Below are 16660 nucleotides of genomic sequence, written 5' to 3'. Positions count from 1 at the left end.
GATTTCATTTCACCAAGAAAGAACTACTTCGCATGCTATTTATTATGAGTTTCTTCTGTACTTTGGAAGTCTCTGCCATTCACCCACATGTCTCTCTCTTTTCTTCCTGCCCTACCTCCCCAAACCCATATGCTGCGAAGTTTACATCCCACTGCAAATTTGACAGCTTGTTTTTCTGTTTTATTCCACTTGATCACAGTGTTAATACTAGAAGGAGACCTGGACGGGCTGCTGCTATGGCGCATTTACAAAGAGGAGGTGTATATGCTCTGACAGGTCGTTTCTCCCCCATTCTGTAACTCCAGGGGCCCCAAGCTTTCCCTTGGGTTGGCTTACACTGTGTGTTCAGCGTAACTCGCATGCTCATCCCTCCTGATGTCCTGAATTCCCAGCTGCTCAGCATGGTGTGCTAGCCCCAATTCCCTTGGACCGCTCCTCCTGCTCCCTTTTGATGTTCAGAGACAACAGCTGTTCCTTGTACCCTGTCGCACCAGTTCTCCCTCAGTTTTACTTGCTGTATTTTCTTCTTTCCTTGCTCCCTTCTTTTAAGCACACAGCTGCGTACACACAGATCTGCCTCTTCTGCCCTGAGCTGACAATAAACACAAGGGTCTCTCAAGCTACAGGTTCTGTTCCTCACTAGGAAAAGCTCCCTCCTATTGGGCAACAGGCCAGAAAGCCCTCACATTCCCCGCTGCTTCCTGGGCACCCACTACACTAGTTAGTTTGGTGGGGTTTTTTAAGACTGGGACAATTAAGAAGCCTTCCTGGACTGTGTTGTCAAGCTATTTGAAAACCTAATTTCTGTCTCCTGCGACACATCCCAAGCGAAGGAGCAGCCAGCTAGCATCTCTCCCAAACCGCTGCCCTTCAGAAGGTGCTCTGTGTGTGTATGTGCATGAGTGAGAGACATCTGCATTCCTTTTCTGTTCACCCAGCCACAGAGCACAAATCTACTTTGACACTTTTAGAAAAATGAAAAGATGGAATCTCGCAGGAGCCTGCCTGTGCCGGGGGGGGAGGAGGGGAGCATGCACAGCAGGAGGGAAGTTGACTTTTCTTTATACATATAGGGTTTTTTCCATGCAGAGTTTAAATTATGCCTGATAAAAGGAGTTTCGTGGATGTTTCAGTTCTTTCAAACCCTCCTGGCTTCCTCCCAATTAAATGAGGTTTGTCAAAGCCACAGGGCTCTGCTGCTGCCGGAGAGGCGGACAAGCACTTCCCGCAGTGACATCTCCAATCCCCAAGGGAGAAGATGAAAGTGTCAGTGCCAAGACAGAGAGAGAGAGAGTGTGGAAAAAAACAGGTACAGAGACAGACAGTGTGAGAAAAAGGGAGAGAGTGAGGAGAAATAGAAGGAATGAGAAAACAGATTGGCATAATGTGTCAATCTCTCCAATTTGCTGCCACAGAGGGTATAGTTTCATTTCACCTGGGTTTATGCACCATCCCGTATTTATTATCCCCCATATTGCAGTGAGAAGTACCTTTTGGACAGGAAGCTGCATGGTGTTATCGTAACACCAAATGTGCTGGGAACAGAATCAAACTGCACAGGGCTGAAACAAGTACAGTATGATCATGCAAGACCGTATTCATGAGTGACTCATTAAGCCTGTAAAAATTAGGCAATTCTGAATAATTCCCCATGTAGCCATCCCTATTGCCATAATCACATAAGATATTTGTTCACTTGTGTCACTTCGGCACTACACTATTTTGGAATTTAACTGTTTGAAAATTCTCATTGCTATGATAACACACTGCAGATTTTAAATATATTTTGTTCCTACTTTGTTCTGGGGGATGCTGGCTATTAGTCCTCATCATCTGAAGGAGAAAGTTAGTGCAGAAGGGCAAAGAATGAACTGGAGATGAAAGGTGAAAGGAGGAGGGGCTTGATCCCAAGGTGTGTGAGAGAGTAAGAGGGGAAACAACATTTGAAAAAATAAAAGGCTCCTGCAAGAAATTATATTCTACTTTTATGAAATAATTGTATCTGTAACTGTCCTTTTTATAAGTTGCTATGACAAGCTGGAAGCTAGAGGATGTTTTCCAAAGGCCAGTTCCTGGGAAAAAATAATTGGAGAAATCAGTGTTTGGAAGATAAGTACCCCCCCAAACAGCATGTTTCTGATTACTGAGGGGAATGCTAATGGCTAGAGGCTGGGTGCTGCCCCTGGGGAGAGGGAGAGGGAGCACGGGGTTCTTTCCTTCCTGGCGATCTGCTTCTTCAGAGGGGAACAGGCTGCTGTTGCTTACGCTCATCTGGATGGAAAGTGCTAGAAAAAATAGAACAGCCCATGCTGTAAGAGAGGAAGGCTGTCTGTCCCCTGAGTGCGGCTGGTCCACAGATGGGCCTCTCCTACGGCTGCTCGCTCATGTGCCTCTAGTTCTAGAAGGGGCTGCTAAAGCCCATATTCAAACCCCACCCATCATCCTGGTGCCTTAATTCTACACATGCCACCAGCAGCTCTGGATATAGCAACGGAGGAGAGGAGCGGGGAATTCTTCAGCTCCCCTCCACTGTGGCTAGTAGACTCAGGGGTTACGGTGACGGCCTTTTGTAAAATTGGAGCATTTGCTGCCCTTTTTCTGGGCTAAGACAATGCTGAGATTATTATCTTTGTGCAATGCAGCCCTGCACTACAGCAGCTCTGATAAAACTTCAGTCTAACCCTTTGGCACCTGCTAAAACAGAATGTTTTTTGTCCAATTAACCACTTCAGGAAGAAAGATGAGATTCTCGAATCAAGAAAGCATGAGCTGTGCTCTCAATTCAGTGTCAGTCCTGAAGTGCAAAGAGCCTTCTGAGAAGGTATCTCACTCTGCTGTCAGACAGGTCAGACACAGTAACAATTGCAGCTTATTATTCTTAGTTATAGATTTGGTTTGTTTTCCCTCTCTTTTGCCCTCAAATCCTTTAGAGTAGGCTCGCAAGCAGGGCGGGTGAGCAGTGGGATTTGGGGTTAGCACCAGTGCACCACCAAGAAAACATACTCAACAAGAACTTTGGCCAAACAACTGAGGCATATGGGCCGGGGAGGCCTGAGCTGGCACCTCAGACCCTATCCCCACCGGACTGATGTCCAGGCTCAGTGTAGACCTTTCTCACAATTCAGGAGATATTCGACCCCGGGCATACCACCGGCATAGCAGTTAGTCATCAAGTCCAATTTGTGCTCTGTGAGGAAGACTGCATGTTGTGTGGATGTGATCCTGGCTTTGACTAGAACGGACCTGCTTGTTTTGGGTACAGTTGGTCTCTGGTCGTTACCTCCTCCCAGCGACTCAAAACCAGTGTGCCAGATGGTGATGACGCTGTACTGTTTCTCTTAAAACAGCCCACTATATCTTTTCAGAGACAAGGAGGAGGAGGCAAGCTTGATATTGACAGAGCACTGTCATTTTAATGCCTATTGCATCTAAACTAATGCAAAACAAGCATACGCAGTGAGGAGGTTAAGGCTGCAAGCCACTGCCTACCAAAAATCCCATCACTGTTGGGATTAGCCAGCACTGGTAGATGTTACCACAGGGCATGTATAAAAAAGAGCTGGCTTTCATGGACATCTTGTTTGGGTTGGCTGGTTTCCCCAGGTTCTCCTACATAGCTAAAAGGTTTATATAGTCAAGCTTTTTTTAACTCTGTGTTCCACCACCTCTGTATGTAGCAAGTGGATATCCTTCACTGCAAATGGGATACAGACACCTAGAAAGTGAAGTTCCCACCAGGTGTATGAATCTGGTTTGTTATGTGTCTTAATAAGGGAATAAACCAAACTCAGTGTTAAGCAGCACATCAGCTGTCACTCCTGACCCAGAAGCACTCTTTTCTGTGAGATGATAAGCAAATCTTCACTTAACTCAGGAAAAACAACCCTCACTCCACCCAGCCTGATGTCCATACTGGTGGAAGGTCTGCTTCTGTAAATACTGACAGAACACTGAGGTTTTGTATTCTGTCATTAAGACACCACCCCAGGAAAGAGCCATTTCAACATCACAGCAGATGCGTGCCAAGGGCACAGGCCTCTGGAAACGCTGCCCCGCTTAAACTCTTCCCCAGGTACTGGCCTGGAGCAGACACCGTGCTGGCAGGTGCTGGGCCTTGCGTAGGAGCACAGGGCGAAGGGGGAGATGGGAAAAGAAGGAAGGTTCCCTTTGTTCACTCCCCAGCTCATGCCCTTGCAAAAACACAACTGGCACAAAGTTTGGCCCACATGACTTAGGGAAACAAAGTCCTACAGACATGGATCAAATGTTCTGACTCCTATTGATCTCAGGCCAGAGAATCTCTATAAAGGTCTTATTGTTCACGGAGATGAAGTGCTCTTGGAGGGGAGTGCTGTTAATACCCTTCATGGAGTCAGATGCTATTGCATCAGAGGTCAGCAGACATTTTTCTGTATTTTGTCTAATTGCAAGTTATATCTGAGGTTTCCTTAACTTCCATTTTCCCTTTAACACTCTTAAATGCAAATCTGAGAAAATTTGTCTTGTTTGCTGTGAAAGACATCCTGACTGGAACTCCCATGTAGTCATTTCCCATCCTCAGGTATACTTCTCCTTCACCCAGTTATCAGCAGAAAAGAGCAAATGGGGATGTAGTGATCAGATTTCTAAGGCACAAAAGTTAAAGCTAAGTTTGATATTGTGACAGCAAGCAACCATGAGCCTAGGAACTCAATTAGCCTGAAAGACAACTATCTCATTATCTTTCCTAAAATGATATAAATACATAAGAATATAAAAATTTAAAATAAACTCTCTATTGACTGTCTAGATGACTGGATTTCACTGCTCAATTTCTTTAAACACCCACTTTAGTATTTATTTATTCTAAGCATGAAGCTGCTACGATAATTAGACTGTCAGATTTGGTAAGTTAATGAGGAGTCACTGGAGTGGAAGGTTTTGCATTTGTGAGATTGCTGAAGGAGAGAAGCTCCATGCCTTCGCCCTATCTCTTTTTTCTTTTTCTTTTTTTCCCCCTCCGCTGGGTGGGAAGGAGAGAGCTTGGCAGTGTGTAGATCCATTTGAATCCTTTTGATTAGCGGATTGCATTCCTACCACTGTTCTACCAAATAGTATTTTACTGGTTACTCCAAGAAAAAGAAAAAGAAAAAAGAAAAGAAACCATAGATGAGATTTCCGGAGAAGGGTGCCTAGATTAAAGAAATCATTTTCCAAAAAATAATTAGAAGGAATGGAGCTATGAGAAATAAGATCCTGAATTAGTTTATATTGTGGCTAATGTCACAGGAGAGCATTAGGGAAGTAGCACAGAGAGGAAAAGGACCATTTTGTAGCTTTTTCTTTAATGTGACTTTTCCACAGGACAATCAGTGTTCACAGTTCCACAAGTGTGACTGCAACCTGCAAGCTGTGACCTGTTTGCTTCTTACCAAAAAGGCCGTCTCACAGGAGGTTCAAGCAAGTTTTGATAGAAAGCAGGGATGATCGACTAATTCTTGAGTAAGCTCATAATGCCCACTGTCAAAGCTGCTGCCACCCTCCTTAGCGCATTAATTCCTTTGTGTATTGAAGGTGGGAGAACAGAACTGATACCCAGGGCTGGATGACCACATCCCAGGCTGAGGACAAAGTGAGAAATCTCACATTCAGAGAGAAGAGATCAGAAAGCCAATGGCTCCCAATGCACAATGCTCAGTGGTATCTTGGGAGGTTTGGGTTTTCTTCATCATATTCCCACGTCTCGCCGCAATGCCCTTTCCTCTGATGCCTCCCCAGTCAAAATATTGCTTCATTTCCCCATTGCTTAAACTGACCAAATTGCTTTGTTTGTCCTTGTCTACCAAGTTCACATTTTATAGCTTAGTTGTTTTGATTTCACACACAATAGAACCTGAGCAGAGCTAGGCAAAATCTCCTTGGCTAGTAACACTCTAGGTTTTAATTAGTCACTATTTAAGTATGACACCTCAAAATGATGCTTCAGCATCAACATTTTTCATCTCCTTTTTGTTACAGAAGACCAAAAGATCGCTCAGAATCACTGTTGCTGAAAGACATTATCAGAAAATACCCTTTTATTATATCCTGTCTCTGTTTACTTTGTGCATTTGTTAACAGCATGTGTCCAGTCTGTGTCACCAGCTGGGTCTGTGCTTGCTGGGCAGACCTGGAAATGGGTCTTGAGGCCAAATTAGTTTGCCTGTCTTATTGTCTGCCAAGCTAAGAGGCAACCTAGCTGTGATAGCAGGGCAAACTTCAGCTACCCGTCTGTGCTTCCAAATGGATGTAGATGGCACGTACCTGCTATAGCATCAGGTCCCAGCACTCAGAGCCTGGTCTCACAGCCTCTCTTTACCCCATCTGCCCTCATCATGTAGACAACAGCAGGCAGACAGGACAGCCTCAAGTCCTTTCAAGAAGGACCTGACACTGCCAGCCCTCTGAGCAGATTGGGGTTTGGAGGCAGCCTGAATACATTCCTCACTCACCTGCTCAGCTAAGTGCAGACTGTTCCCTTTCTGTGATCAGAAAGGAACTAATCCTGTCCAAAAAGCTGGCTGTCAGTTCCACTAAAGCTTCTGGGACAACTCACTTGAGGAGGGCACTCATGCTTCAATGTTCAACAAACTTGGATTTGGCCAGTTTTAACTGATTTTGGGAGTATTTCACAAACACATAATTTAAAATAGTGAAATCATGAAAATGGTAGATATTCTTAAACATTTTTTTTGTATTAACTTGGCCTCAAAGTGATTGTGTCCTTTTTAATCTGCTTACAAAACATACTAAACAAGCTTAGCTGTCAACTCAAGTTAAACACATTCTGTAAGAGATGGTGTTCATATTATTAATTCTCTTTTTAAAAAACTCATCTGGATTCAGACATGCAAGCAAGATTATAAGTGAAACAATAATTTTTTTGTCATTTTAATAGGCTACGGATGGAAAGCAGGGGGTTCTGTATGCTTTTGCAAATCTAACCAGAGGTAGATAGGCATCTAAAGCACAACAGCCTCACGCTGGCACATGAGAGAATGGAATTTCCTGGGAACATAATGAAACTGGCCAGCCTTCCTTCATTGGCCAACCTGAGTTAAGTTACAAAAACAGAAAAAGCCAAAAAGCTAAACATACCAGGCTCAGTCATGAATCCATGGGCCCTGAGCAATGCAGCAAGGGACAAAACAACATCACAGTCTCCTCTCTGTTCTCCTCATTTCAGGAAGGGAAGACATAGTGCCAGGCATGTATCCCAGCATGCCAACACTCCATCCATTTTCTACCCTACTCCACCTCTTTCCCTCTACCTGCTGAGGAGGAATGTATGGATCATTGGAATCTGCTTCCATTCTCATTCTGCCTTTCAAAATGCAGATAAATACTGCACGTATGTGCTACTGTACTACCTAAGTGTAGTTGAATCTACAGGAAGATTTGAGCTTGTTTTAAATCAACTGTTAACAAGCAAAGAGTCACTAGCCCTGCAGAATATTTGTAACAAGGATTTCTTTTTCCTTTTGATTCAGGACTTGGGCCATGGATTTTTATCCTAACAGAATTCCTTTGCAATGGGAACAGATTCTACCTCCATTACACCAAGGACCTTTGAAATAACCCTTGATATTGACAAAAGGAAGCCAAATATTTGAGAGTAGAGTCTGGTCAGGGCAGGGGGTGTATTTTTTAAAATCACCTTTCAGTAGAAGAGAAAGAAAATGTGCAGATGTCCTGCCTTTTGTTTTTCAGAAAGCAATGTCAGAAAGATTGATTTGGCAACGAAGACGTAACAGCACAGTCTGGACACTGGACTTGCAGAATAAACTCAGCCATGTGTCACTTAATAGAGAGATCCCTGGACCAGAAGATTGATGTACAAACAGGACAGATGGGGACTGACAATTGAAAGAATGTAGAGGCTGATCCAAGGCTTACAGAGACCTGTCATTCCTGGGGTTTGCCTACAATCTCCTTTAACAAAAGAGCTCCTGAGGGAAGGAAGGGATTAGTCAAAAGTTGAGTGAAGTCTCCAGGGAAGATGGTTTCTTGGATAAAGTTGTCAACAAAAGGAATTGTTTAAGACTATTTGTTATAATTTCCTAGAGGGAGCTTCTGCCATTACTAACAGGATTACCAGCATACTGGTTCCACACCAGCAGAGCATTAGACATGTGCATTGCAGACTGGTTGCTTAGAGCTGAATTCAGGGGTCTTCTTGTACTGGGTACCAAACATGTGCAGGTGTTGATGGAGATGGTGGCAGAAAATTAAGATGCAGCCAAAGATGGGCCATTTTTAGTCCAGCTGTTGCAGAGAGTCCTGGCTCATTAATGAGTTACCAGGGTGTTTTAATCTCCTTGATCTCAGGGCTGCTGACAGACTATGAGAAGGAAAGCTAATATGAGGTGAGTGCTGATCAGGATACATGGGGAAATCAGAGTGCTCCTTCCCAACTACAGTTACTGTGAAATTTCTCATAGAATTCTTCCTGGAAGAATTGGGAAAGCAAGTAACTTACCTGTGTTCAAGTACTAGTCCATTTGGTTTCAGTAGTCTGGGATGCTTTTTCTCAGCTCTGGGACACCAAAAGCCAGAAGCCTTGCTGTAACCTCACAGCAGATCTGGGAAGAAAAGGAAGACAAAGACAAATCATTAAGATGCAATCATGCAAACCTTCTTGAATACTTCCTATGCATCTGAGTAGTGTCACTGGCATGAACGGGAGGACTTCTCTGAGCAAGAATTATTCAGAGCATTGGGGCATTGGAACAAAACCAGTCATGGAGCTATGGGAAAACACCAGAGAGATGGGTGACAGCCATAGAAAGAGCTGGAAGGTGGCATTTTAGTGTAAGGGAGCTAAATCTCCAGCTCCACCCTGATCCACTGTTTGCTAACCAAACACTGCAGATCTGGGCAGGAGGCAATACAACTGTTTATGTTCCCCTTCGCCCTTGCTATAGATATAATTGCAGGAACATATAGATTAGCTACATAAAAGAGCACACAGACTATCCACAGGTACTGCTCAGTTAAGAAGACAAGAGGTATTGTGTTATATGACAATCCTTCAAGTTCTCCCTCTTGATGAAAAGGCAAGCTATGTCCTAAGAGCCTTTCCACATCTAGATTGCATGGACCTAGATCTCCCAGACACCAGCCACTCTCATGACTGCAAATGCCTCACCTCCCTTTGCAATACTGGACAGAAATTTATCTCAGTATTGGGACCTTCTGTCTTTCCTTTGCTCTGCAATAAACCTGGAATATTATTACAGTAACCTCACAGCAGTATAAGCAAGATGAGACTACAGTATCCTATAGAGTTCTACATAGGTGTGTATCCCTGTGTCAGCTTCCCATGTGTAGGTTTATTTGCGCAGAGAAGGGCATTTGGAACCTTTTTAAAAGTAAAACAATAGTTCTTAAGCACACTGGCACTGGCCTGGCTGTTGCATTGCAAAAGCTTCTAAGAACTGGTACAAATAAGCAGCTTTTCTAAAGTGGATGGATGGCTGCATAGGTAGAAGATAGCTTTTCACTTCTGAGTTATGCTGCATTGTCATATGCATGTTCAGAGCAGCTGTAAATGATGCCCAGGTTGGGATAGGGGTGTTCTACATTCCTTTTGCACTCTTGGAGATGGCTGGACTAGGAGCAGTGAAGAAGCAGGATCTCTAATGCCTGCCATGGGATGGTTATGGCTGGATGTCTGCTCCTAGTTGAGAGACACTAAATGCTCAAGATATGTTAAACGAAATGATTTGTTATGCATGGGCAGTGAGGGATCTAAGGATGGGAACTGAATCAGTTTCTTCGTGGTATCTATCCAGAATATCAGTTGTAAATTTCTTCTGTCCTGGAGCAGCAGAGAGAATGGCTTTGCTCTTTTACATAGCTGCTACCCCGAAATGGCCGAAGCTCTTATGCTGAATTGCCAAAGGGTCAAATGACACCTTCTAGCTCTGTATCTAGAGGGACAGAAAGCTAGGAAGACCCTGGCAGAAGTATGTGCTGCAGCCCAGCACTCTTCTGCTCATTAACTCAACATAGGAGGCCCAATGCTTTAAATATGCCAGATCAGAGAGACAAATTGCCCCAGAACCACTCCTCTCCCAAACTAACAGGCATACTATTTACATCAGGAGTACTGATCTCAGTATTTTCCATCCCTTGGCCTGCACAACCTCAGGGGCAACAGCTCTCAGGGAAAATGGATGTAGTGTTGTAATGCATCAGGAAGGGTAGGTAACAAGAAACACATCTGAATTCATGTACCAAGTTAGTGCCACCCAACAGTGCTTCCCCTGTTTCCTTCCCAGCCTCAGGCTTCACAGTCTTTCTCTCTTTTGCTCTCTGCCACTTCTCTAACCTCTTAACTCACTAAACAGGTGGAAAACTAGTAACTCTTGCTGAGTTATTTTTTCATTGCTTTAGTGAGCTGAATGGGATTATGAAGGGGTCAGAGAAGTACCAGACTTCATGCATGGCTGAGTATGGAGTGGGAAAGGAGGAGCAGGAAAAAGCCCTGAAGTTCAGACTCTCTTGTTTCCAGCCTGTTCCCATCTAGTTTGTGTGGGTGGTCATCCCCTGTCACATCTGGATGTTTGATGTTCTGGTTTGAGGTAATAACCGAATGTGTCCTGGTGAGTAAGTGCTCAGTACTGCTATCACGTATGTGGACACATCTCAAATGTAGGTGTTTGCTCTTGAAGACCTCACAAAAAAATCCCAGACATTGGCAGAAAGGTGCAGGACTGACCTTTCCTTTTTTCCAGAAAAGACTTGCTCTTGGCAAGGTAGGATGTGTTGGTAAAGCAGGTGAGAGTTTATGAAATGCATGTAAATGGAGATCATTGTGCTCGAGGGTCATCAAACTGTTTCTTCTCACCACCTAATAAAAAATCAAAAACAACTCTGAGATTTTGGACAAATTGTTTAACGTCCTCTTTTATGTAAAGAGGGTTTAACAGCAGACTTAAATATTTGCTTTGAAAACATCTTGAAGTAAATGAAATAACTTCTTTCCCAGGCCAAGACTCATTTTACTTCAGCCCAGAGCAAGTTTTTTGGCTAAATTACATATCCCCAAGAAAAAATCTGAGGGCTTTAATACTTGCAAAATACTTGTCTGTAATGGTGCAAGTGGGCAATGCTCTTTAAAGGGGGGGAAAAAGCACCAGGAAAATCCCCCTCATGAGCCAGAACCGCATTTGGGGAGCCCAGATGAAAGCCCTTATGCGGGTCATGTGACAGGTGTCACTTCAGTAATGATATTGGGGCAGAGATAAAAGTCCTTGCCGGCTGGTCATGTGACACCGCTTCATTACTGGCACAGCAGGTGGCCAGAGAGTCTCAATGCCTTTATTTTTTTATTATTTTTTAATTTTTTTTTATTCTGTGATAATGAGAAAATGTTTAAACTTCCATCCCTGTGTTTAAACACTTCTTCATGCTGACAGCAGCAGGAGATCCCTTGATCAGCTGTCAGATGGGAAAGTGCAATTTTTCTGGAAAGTAAACAGCGTGTTTGCCAGTTGGAAATCATTTTCTGTTTGTTGGGACTGCTAGTTGTGGCGTGATGGAGGCATGTCACAGCATCTGACAACTTGGGAGTGGGGAATAGAAGACAGGCTGAGAAATGGATTTTAGACTCTGCCTTAGATAACAGGAGCTTGACATTTTTGACACTTTGCTATTGTTATTGTGGGGAAAAAACACCACTTATGGATTGCTTATGAAACTTTTAAAGCAGTGGCTCAGTGTCAGTGTGGATACATATGTGGGACCTTCTAGAAGAAGCTCCTGCATTTTAATAGAAACCTTCCTAGGAGAAAAACAAAAGGCACACAAGAAGGAACTGAGTAGATGTGGAGACATGTGAGGGTGAAAGTGGCCAGATCTCATTCCTGGCTAGCAAGGAAAAACAAAAAAACAGTCTCAAAAAACCAGTCTCCTTATAATCCTATTAGGAAACTTTTCATGGCTCTGATGTCACATAGGCTTGGGGAACCCACTGGGAGTTTCAGGTGAGACATGGAAGGCAAATGTGGTCACAGGGTCATGTGAGAGAGCTCAACCCAGTCCCGGGGCAGCCAGGGCCTGGCTGAAATCAGAGCTGTTACACTTTCCTTTGGAAGTGCCCTGGAACCCAACTAAGTTCATTTTAAATGCTAACCACATTTTTTTTCATTTCCTATTAGGCAAATACCTTCCCAAAGTCAATTCCCATAGAGAACAAGAGATACAGATATAATGCACATAATTTTAATTAAAGTCAAGGTTTGATTGTGCATATGCAAAGGCACACACAGCATTTTTCCTATGCAGACATAGACAACATCTTATATGTAGAATCAACAAATCAACCTGATTTCAACACTGGGAAAGTTAATTACTCTGAGCAGGGCTTGGATCGCATATTAGATATTCGCAGCAATTATGTTACGTGGAGTCCTTGGTAGTCTCCCAACAAATAACTTTCCTTCGCTGGCTGCCCTGCAGCCTTCTCCCTCTTCCTAAAGATCCCCATTAAAAGCTTCCTGCCTATTACACTTCATGAAGTCTTGGCTTATTACAACTGAAGTTGCAGCGCACAGCTGGTAGCTCACTTGCACCAGGGAAGCCCTAGAGCCAGCGCTTTGGTTTCAGCTCCGCACTCCTGAGCGAGGCCGGGCTCGGTGGAGGCCGGCGGAGCTGGGGAGGCAGCTGCCTCCCTCCCACCCTGCGCGGCTGCAATCAGGGGCAGGGCCGGGCCATCAGCAGAAATGATCCCAAGCGAAAAGATCAGATCAGATCAGATCAGAATCTGGCCCTTTGTTAGCAGTCATTAAAAAACATTGCACTTTTAATAGGAGCTTATTCAATTAGCAGACTAACAGGCTCCATCAGATAAGCTGGGGATTTCCCTGGGAATCTGAGTCACATACTGAGAAGTGGCTCTGCACCCTATGGTTAACCCTCTCCGTGCAGAAACAGAATGAAAAGGCCAAATCCCAGGAAAAGGGTTTTTTTTGAATTCTTAAGGGAGAAGAAAAAGCCTTCCACTGCGTGTCAAAGCCCCCAGAGGTGCCAGTGCTGAGTGTGAGTCACACACACTGGAAGGACCCAGGAGGATCATGGCACCAAACTGTAGCCACTTGAGATGGGAGAATCACCTGATCCCCGATAAACACGCTGACATTTGGCAGCCTGACAGTTTCACAGTCCCATAAGAGGCTTCCTAATTAGAGCCTGGGTGAGAAATAATCCATAACTTGAAGTTTGTCTCTAGCTTCCTTGCTGTACTTTTTTTACCCTTCCTTTTTTGTGCCTCTCCTCCCTTTTCAGTGTTTTCTCTCACACTCTCAATACACCCCCTCAATACACGCCGGTGGAAGCTGTTTGAAACACCAAGCAGGAGAAAGGGTCATTTTTGCCTGTTCTCTCAGCTCACAACAGCTCCCAGCAAAAGCATCCCTCTTGCACTCCAGTGTTGCCCTTGAAGGAGACAGGGAGATAAGGCAGGGGAAAGGATCGTTTATGGTAAAGTTTATAATGAGGCAAAGTACAGCTGGTCTGGAAGAAATCCAAACCAGTCCCATTCATTCCTAGTCAAACAAGTAGGGCAAAACTAGTGCTCTCAGCAGCAGGAGAATAAGGACTCCTGAGCTGGGATCCAGCCCTGAATTTTGCTTTCTTCTACAGCAAGCTGGCCCCAAACAGCACATCACAACACCCTGTATTTTAGCTGGAGCCTGCATCTGAATTTAGCATTGTCTTCACGGTGTACAGTAACATGATGCTGCTGTGTCCTGGCAAGACCTTCATCCAGCTGGTCATAAGATGAAATATATTTTTTAGAGATATGTACTATTTCAGAGCCAGCTCTTTTAAAGCTAAATCATATTCCACCTATTTACCAAATCACATATTCTCTGAATAGTTCCAGAAAAGCTCTTTAAATGCAATAACCTCTGAATGTAAGATTGTATCAACAAGCCATACCTGCTAGGATAAGTGTAACTCTCTTACTTTATTTATTTCCTAGCAGGTTATTTGCTGATAGTGGGATTTATTGTTCTCCATTTAATATCCCAACGTTTTTTCCAGGGTAATGAGACAGCAAAGCTCTTCAAAGACAATAGCCATTGTATACTCTGCAACAGCTTCAGATACAAACATTAGAATCCACTTTATGTTAGAGAGTTGTTCACCTTCCTCCTCGGTGAATACCATATTGCCTGCAAAGCCACTGGAAACAGGCAGAAACTTGGGATTCTCCAGTCCTGGCCACACACCAGGTCAGACAACTCTATATGTTACCATCATTCAGCAGGATGGCAGATGGTGACAAGGGACCAATACCTACAGATATTTGACCATCAGCTCTCTCCAAAGCAAAGATTTCATTCAGAATATGCAGTTGAAGCTACTTCCAGGAAAAACATACTTATTGCTGCAAGATACCGGAAGATCTCCATCTAACATCGCTAGAGTTCAATATGAGTCTTATCCAGAGGACTGGAGGTCCTTGGAAAGTGTACTTTTTTTAAGTTTCACTTTGGGGCCTTCATTATGATTGCTGATGCTCAAGCATTTCATGTGCTATGGATGTCTATGTATTGTGCTGATATGAGAAAAAACTGTGGACCTATACCTCTGTACTGGGGAGAATGACCCTGCCTTAGGACTTTAAAAGCCTGTAACATCATCCTCATCTGTAATGCCTGCACTGCTAAGATACTTGGGCTGAGAAAATTGTTTATTGAACTGATATTTCCAACAAACATGTATATAAAGTAAGCAGAGCTGCTCCCTAAGGTTCTAATATTAACAAATTCCCTGAATAGATTGTGGCTGTGTGTTTTCTACGATCCCTTTCTATAAACTGGAGTATGGATTAGTACACGCTATTTATGGAGCCCAGCCCACCCACTTGCTTGGAGCACCCCTGAAGCTGAGAGAGATGTAGCTGCATTTGTAGCCAGACACCACCTCCAGGGTCCATGTAGCTTCATATCAAAATTCTGCCTTTCAGCACAGTAGAAACCTTGGAAAAAATTAGAAGCTGTTCTGGACCTAAAATATCTGGCTCCATCCCTGCCCTGATTTTTTTGCATGATAAATGAGTATAGACATGAAGAAGGAGGAGAGCATAGACGTGGGGAATGCTTTCCTGGAGGACTGACTGGGGAGGAGATGAGGCAGAGCTGGCTCTGGGTGACTCACTCCTCAGATATCTGCATTCCCTGTCACTGCAAAGTGAGCACAAAGGTCAGAAGAGCAGCATTTTACATACACATGTATGTTTGATATGAACCACTTTAAAATTCAGATTAATCAGATGCTATGAACAGGTGTAATAACACGGGAGAAAAGAAAAACATCAATTCTTTTCAATTAAACGCCATTTTTACAGGGTTTAGAATTTCAGTCATTTAAATCCATTTTGGACTAAGTTTTAGAAACAGAAGTTGGCAGCCTAGAGGAATTATTCTTTTTTATTATTTTATTTTAAGGGATTAACTCAAGTTGATAGATTTAGAGCATTTTTTAAGTTTGTTGGTTTCAGATGTTTAAAAAGAAATTTAAAATAAACAAACAAAATCCAGTTGAAAATTTGGCAAGGGCTGAATCCTTTGGGCAAAATTTTCCCAGGAGAAGCATAGATCTCTGATAAGCAACAGAGGAGATGCCATACTTCACAGCTGCAATGCAGAACTGTGGCCTCTCCAGAGACTCCCACACTCCAAACAGGGATTTCTTTAGTTTAAATGCCAGATCTGCTTTGGTCCCAGTGAAACTCGAGAGGGGTATTATGTAGGAAAACAGGGCACGTTTAATCCATTCTATCATTAATGCAAAGAATAGTCTCAATATTTGTGAAAATCAAACCCATGCATTATGAAAGGTCCTTCCTATCTTAAGTAGATGAAACTCTACTCACCAGCCTCCCCTAGGCAGTTGGGCTAAAATTTATTTGTAATGTCTCTATTTTTGATAGACGTCTGTGATGAAGCAAGCATGAGCTAGACCACTGGCCTGACTGGGCACTTCCCTGAAGGATGTGCTGGAAAGTTCGTTTTGGTGACTAAGGCTGGAAGTGCCACAGGTGCCAAAGTAAAATAACAGCTCTGAGCAACAGTCTGACCTTGGCTTTGACCTTCTTATCAAGAACGGTTGTTGCATTTTCTTTGCAGAACCTTCTCTTCTAATGAAATCTCAGGCCATTTGACATTTTGACTGGATTTAAAATAGAAAGGATGAAAAGATTTTACACTACTGAACTGGCCTTTTGAGTTTATCACCATGTGACAGTACCGTTAAGGCCTACTATCCTCACGATGAAATCTGGCAACAATTCTTGTGAGCTAAAACACAATGCTGTTGCACGGGTCTCCTAGGCAAGAAAGTAGTCACCGTGCTGATGCTGGTGAGCTGTGGGCTAAACTGCACGAACCTGCCTCCTACAGTTGGTGAAAAGCTGCAAGACAAACTGCACCCTGCTTTGCTGGGTAGGTGCTGAAGGTTTCTCACATGACCAGATGTCTATTTTATACAAAACCCTCTCACAAGCCATTCAGCTGGATGCAGACACGAAGGATTTAATCCAGTTGAAAGAATGTCTGCAAGAGACCTGGGAGCTGGGAGCAGGGATGCTGACCATCCCACTGTAGATCAGGCGCAGAAAGAGCCAGGA

The 16660-nt window shown here is 43.6% G+C and overlaps 2 protein-coding genes across 2 annotated transcripts in view; one reads left to right on the top strand and one right to left on the bottom strand.

Annotated features, from left to right (window-relative positions):
• Nucleotides 1–5450, top strand: part of CDK15 (cyclin dependent kinase 15) — a 37117-nt gene extending 31667 nt beyond the window's left edge. Inside the window, 2 exon segments of the mRNA XM_037396283.1 lie at nt 3729–3738; nt 5344–5450. Coding sequence (XP_037252180.1) covers nt 3729–3738; nt 5344–5450 — 117 coding nt within the window.
• Nucleotides 1–8600, bottom strand: part of ALS2 (alsin Rho guanine nucleotide exchange factor ALS2) — an 83982-nt gene extending 75382 nt beyond the window's left edge. Inside the window, exon 1 of the mRNA XM_037396282.1 lies at nt 8498–8600. The gene's annotated coding sequence lies outside the window, so the exon portion shown is untranslated. The remainder of the gene's footprint in view (nt 1–8497) is intronic.
• Between the last annotated feature and the right edge of the window lie 8060 nt (nt 8601–16660).

Source organism: Falco rusticolus, chromosome 8 (assembly GCF_015220075.1).
Source record: "Falco rusticolus isolate bFalRus1 chromosome 8, bFalRus1.pri, whole genome shotgun sequence".
Lineage (NCBI taxonomy): Eukaryota > Metazoa > Chordata > Aves > Falconiformes > Falconidae > Falco > Falco rusticolus.
Note: the sequence above shows the minus strand (reverse complement) of the source record. Positions and strands in the feature narration are given on the sequence as shown.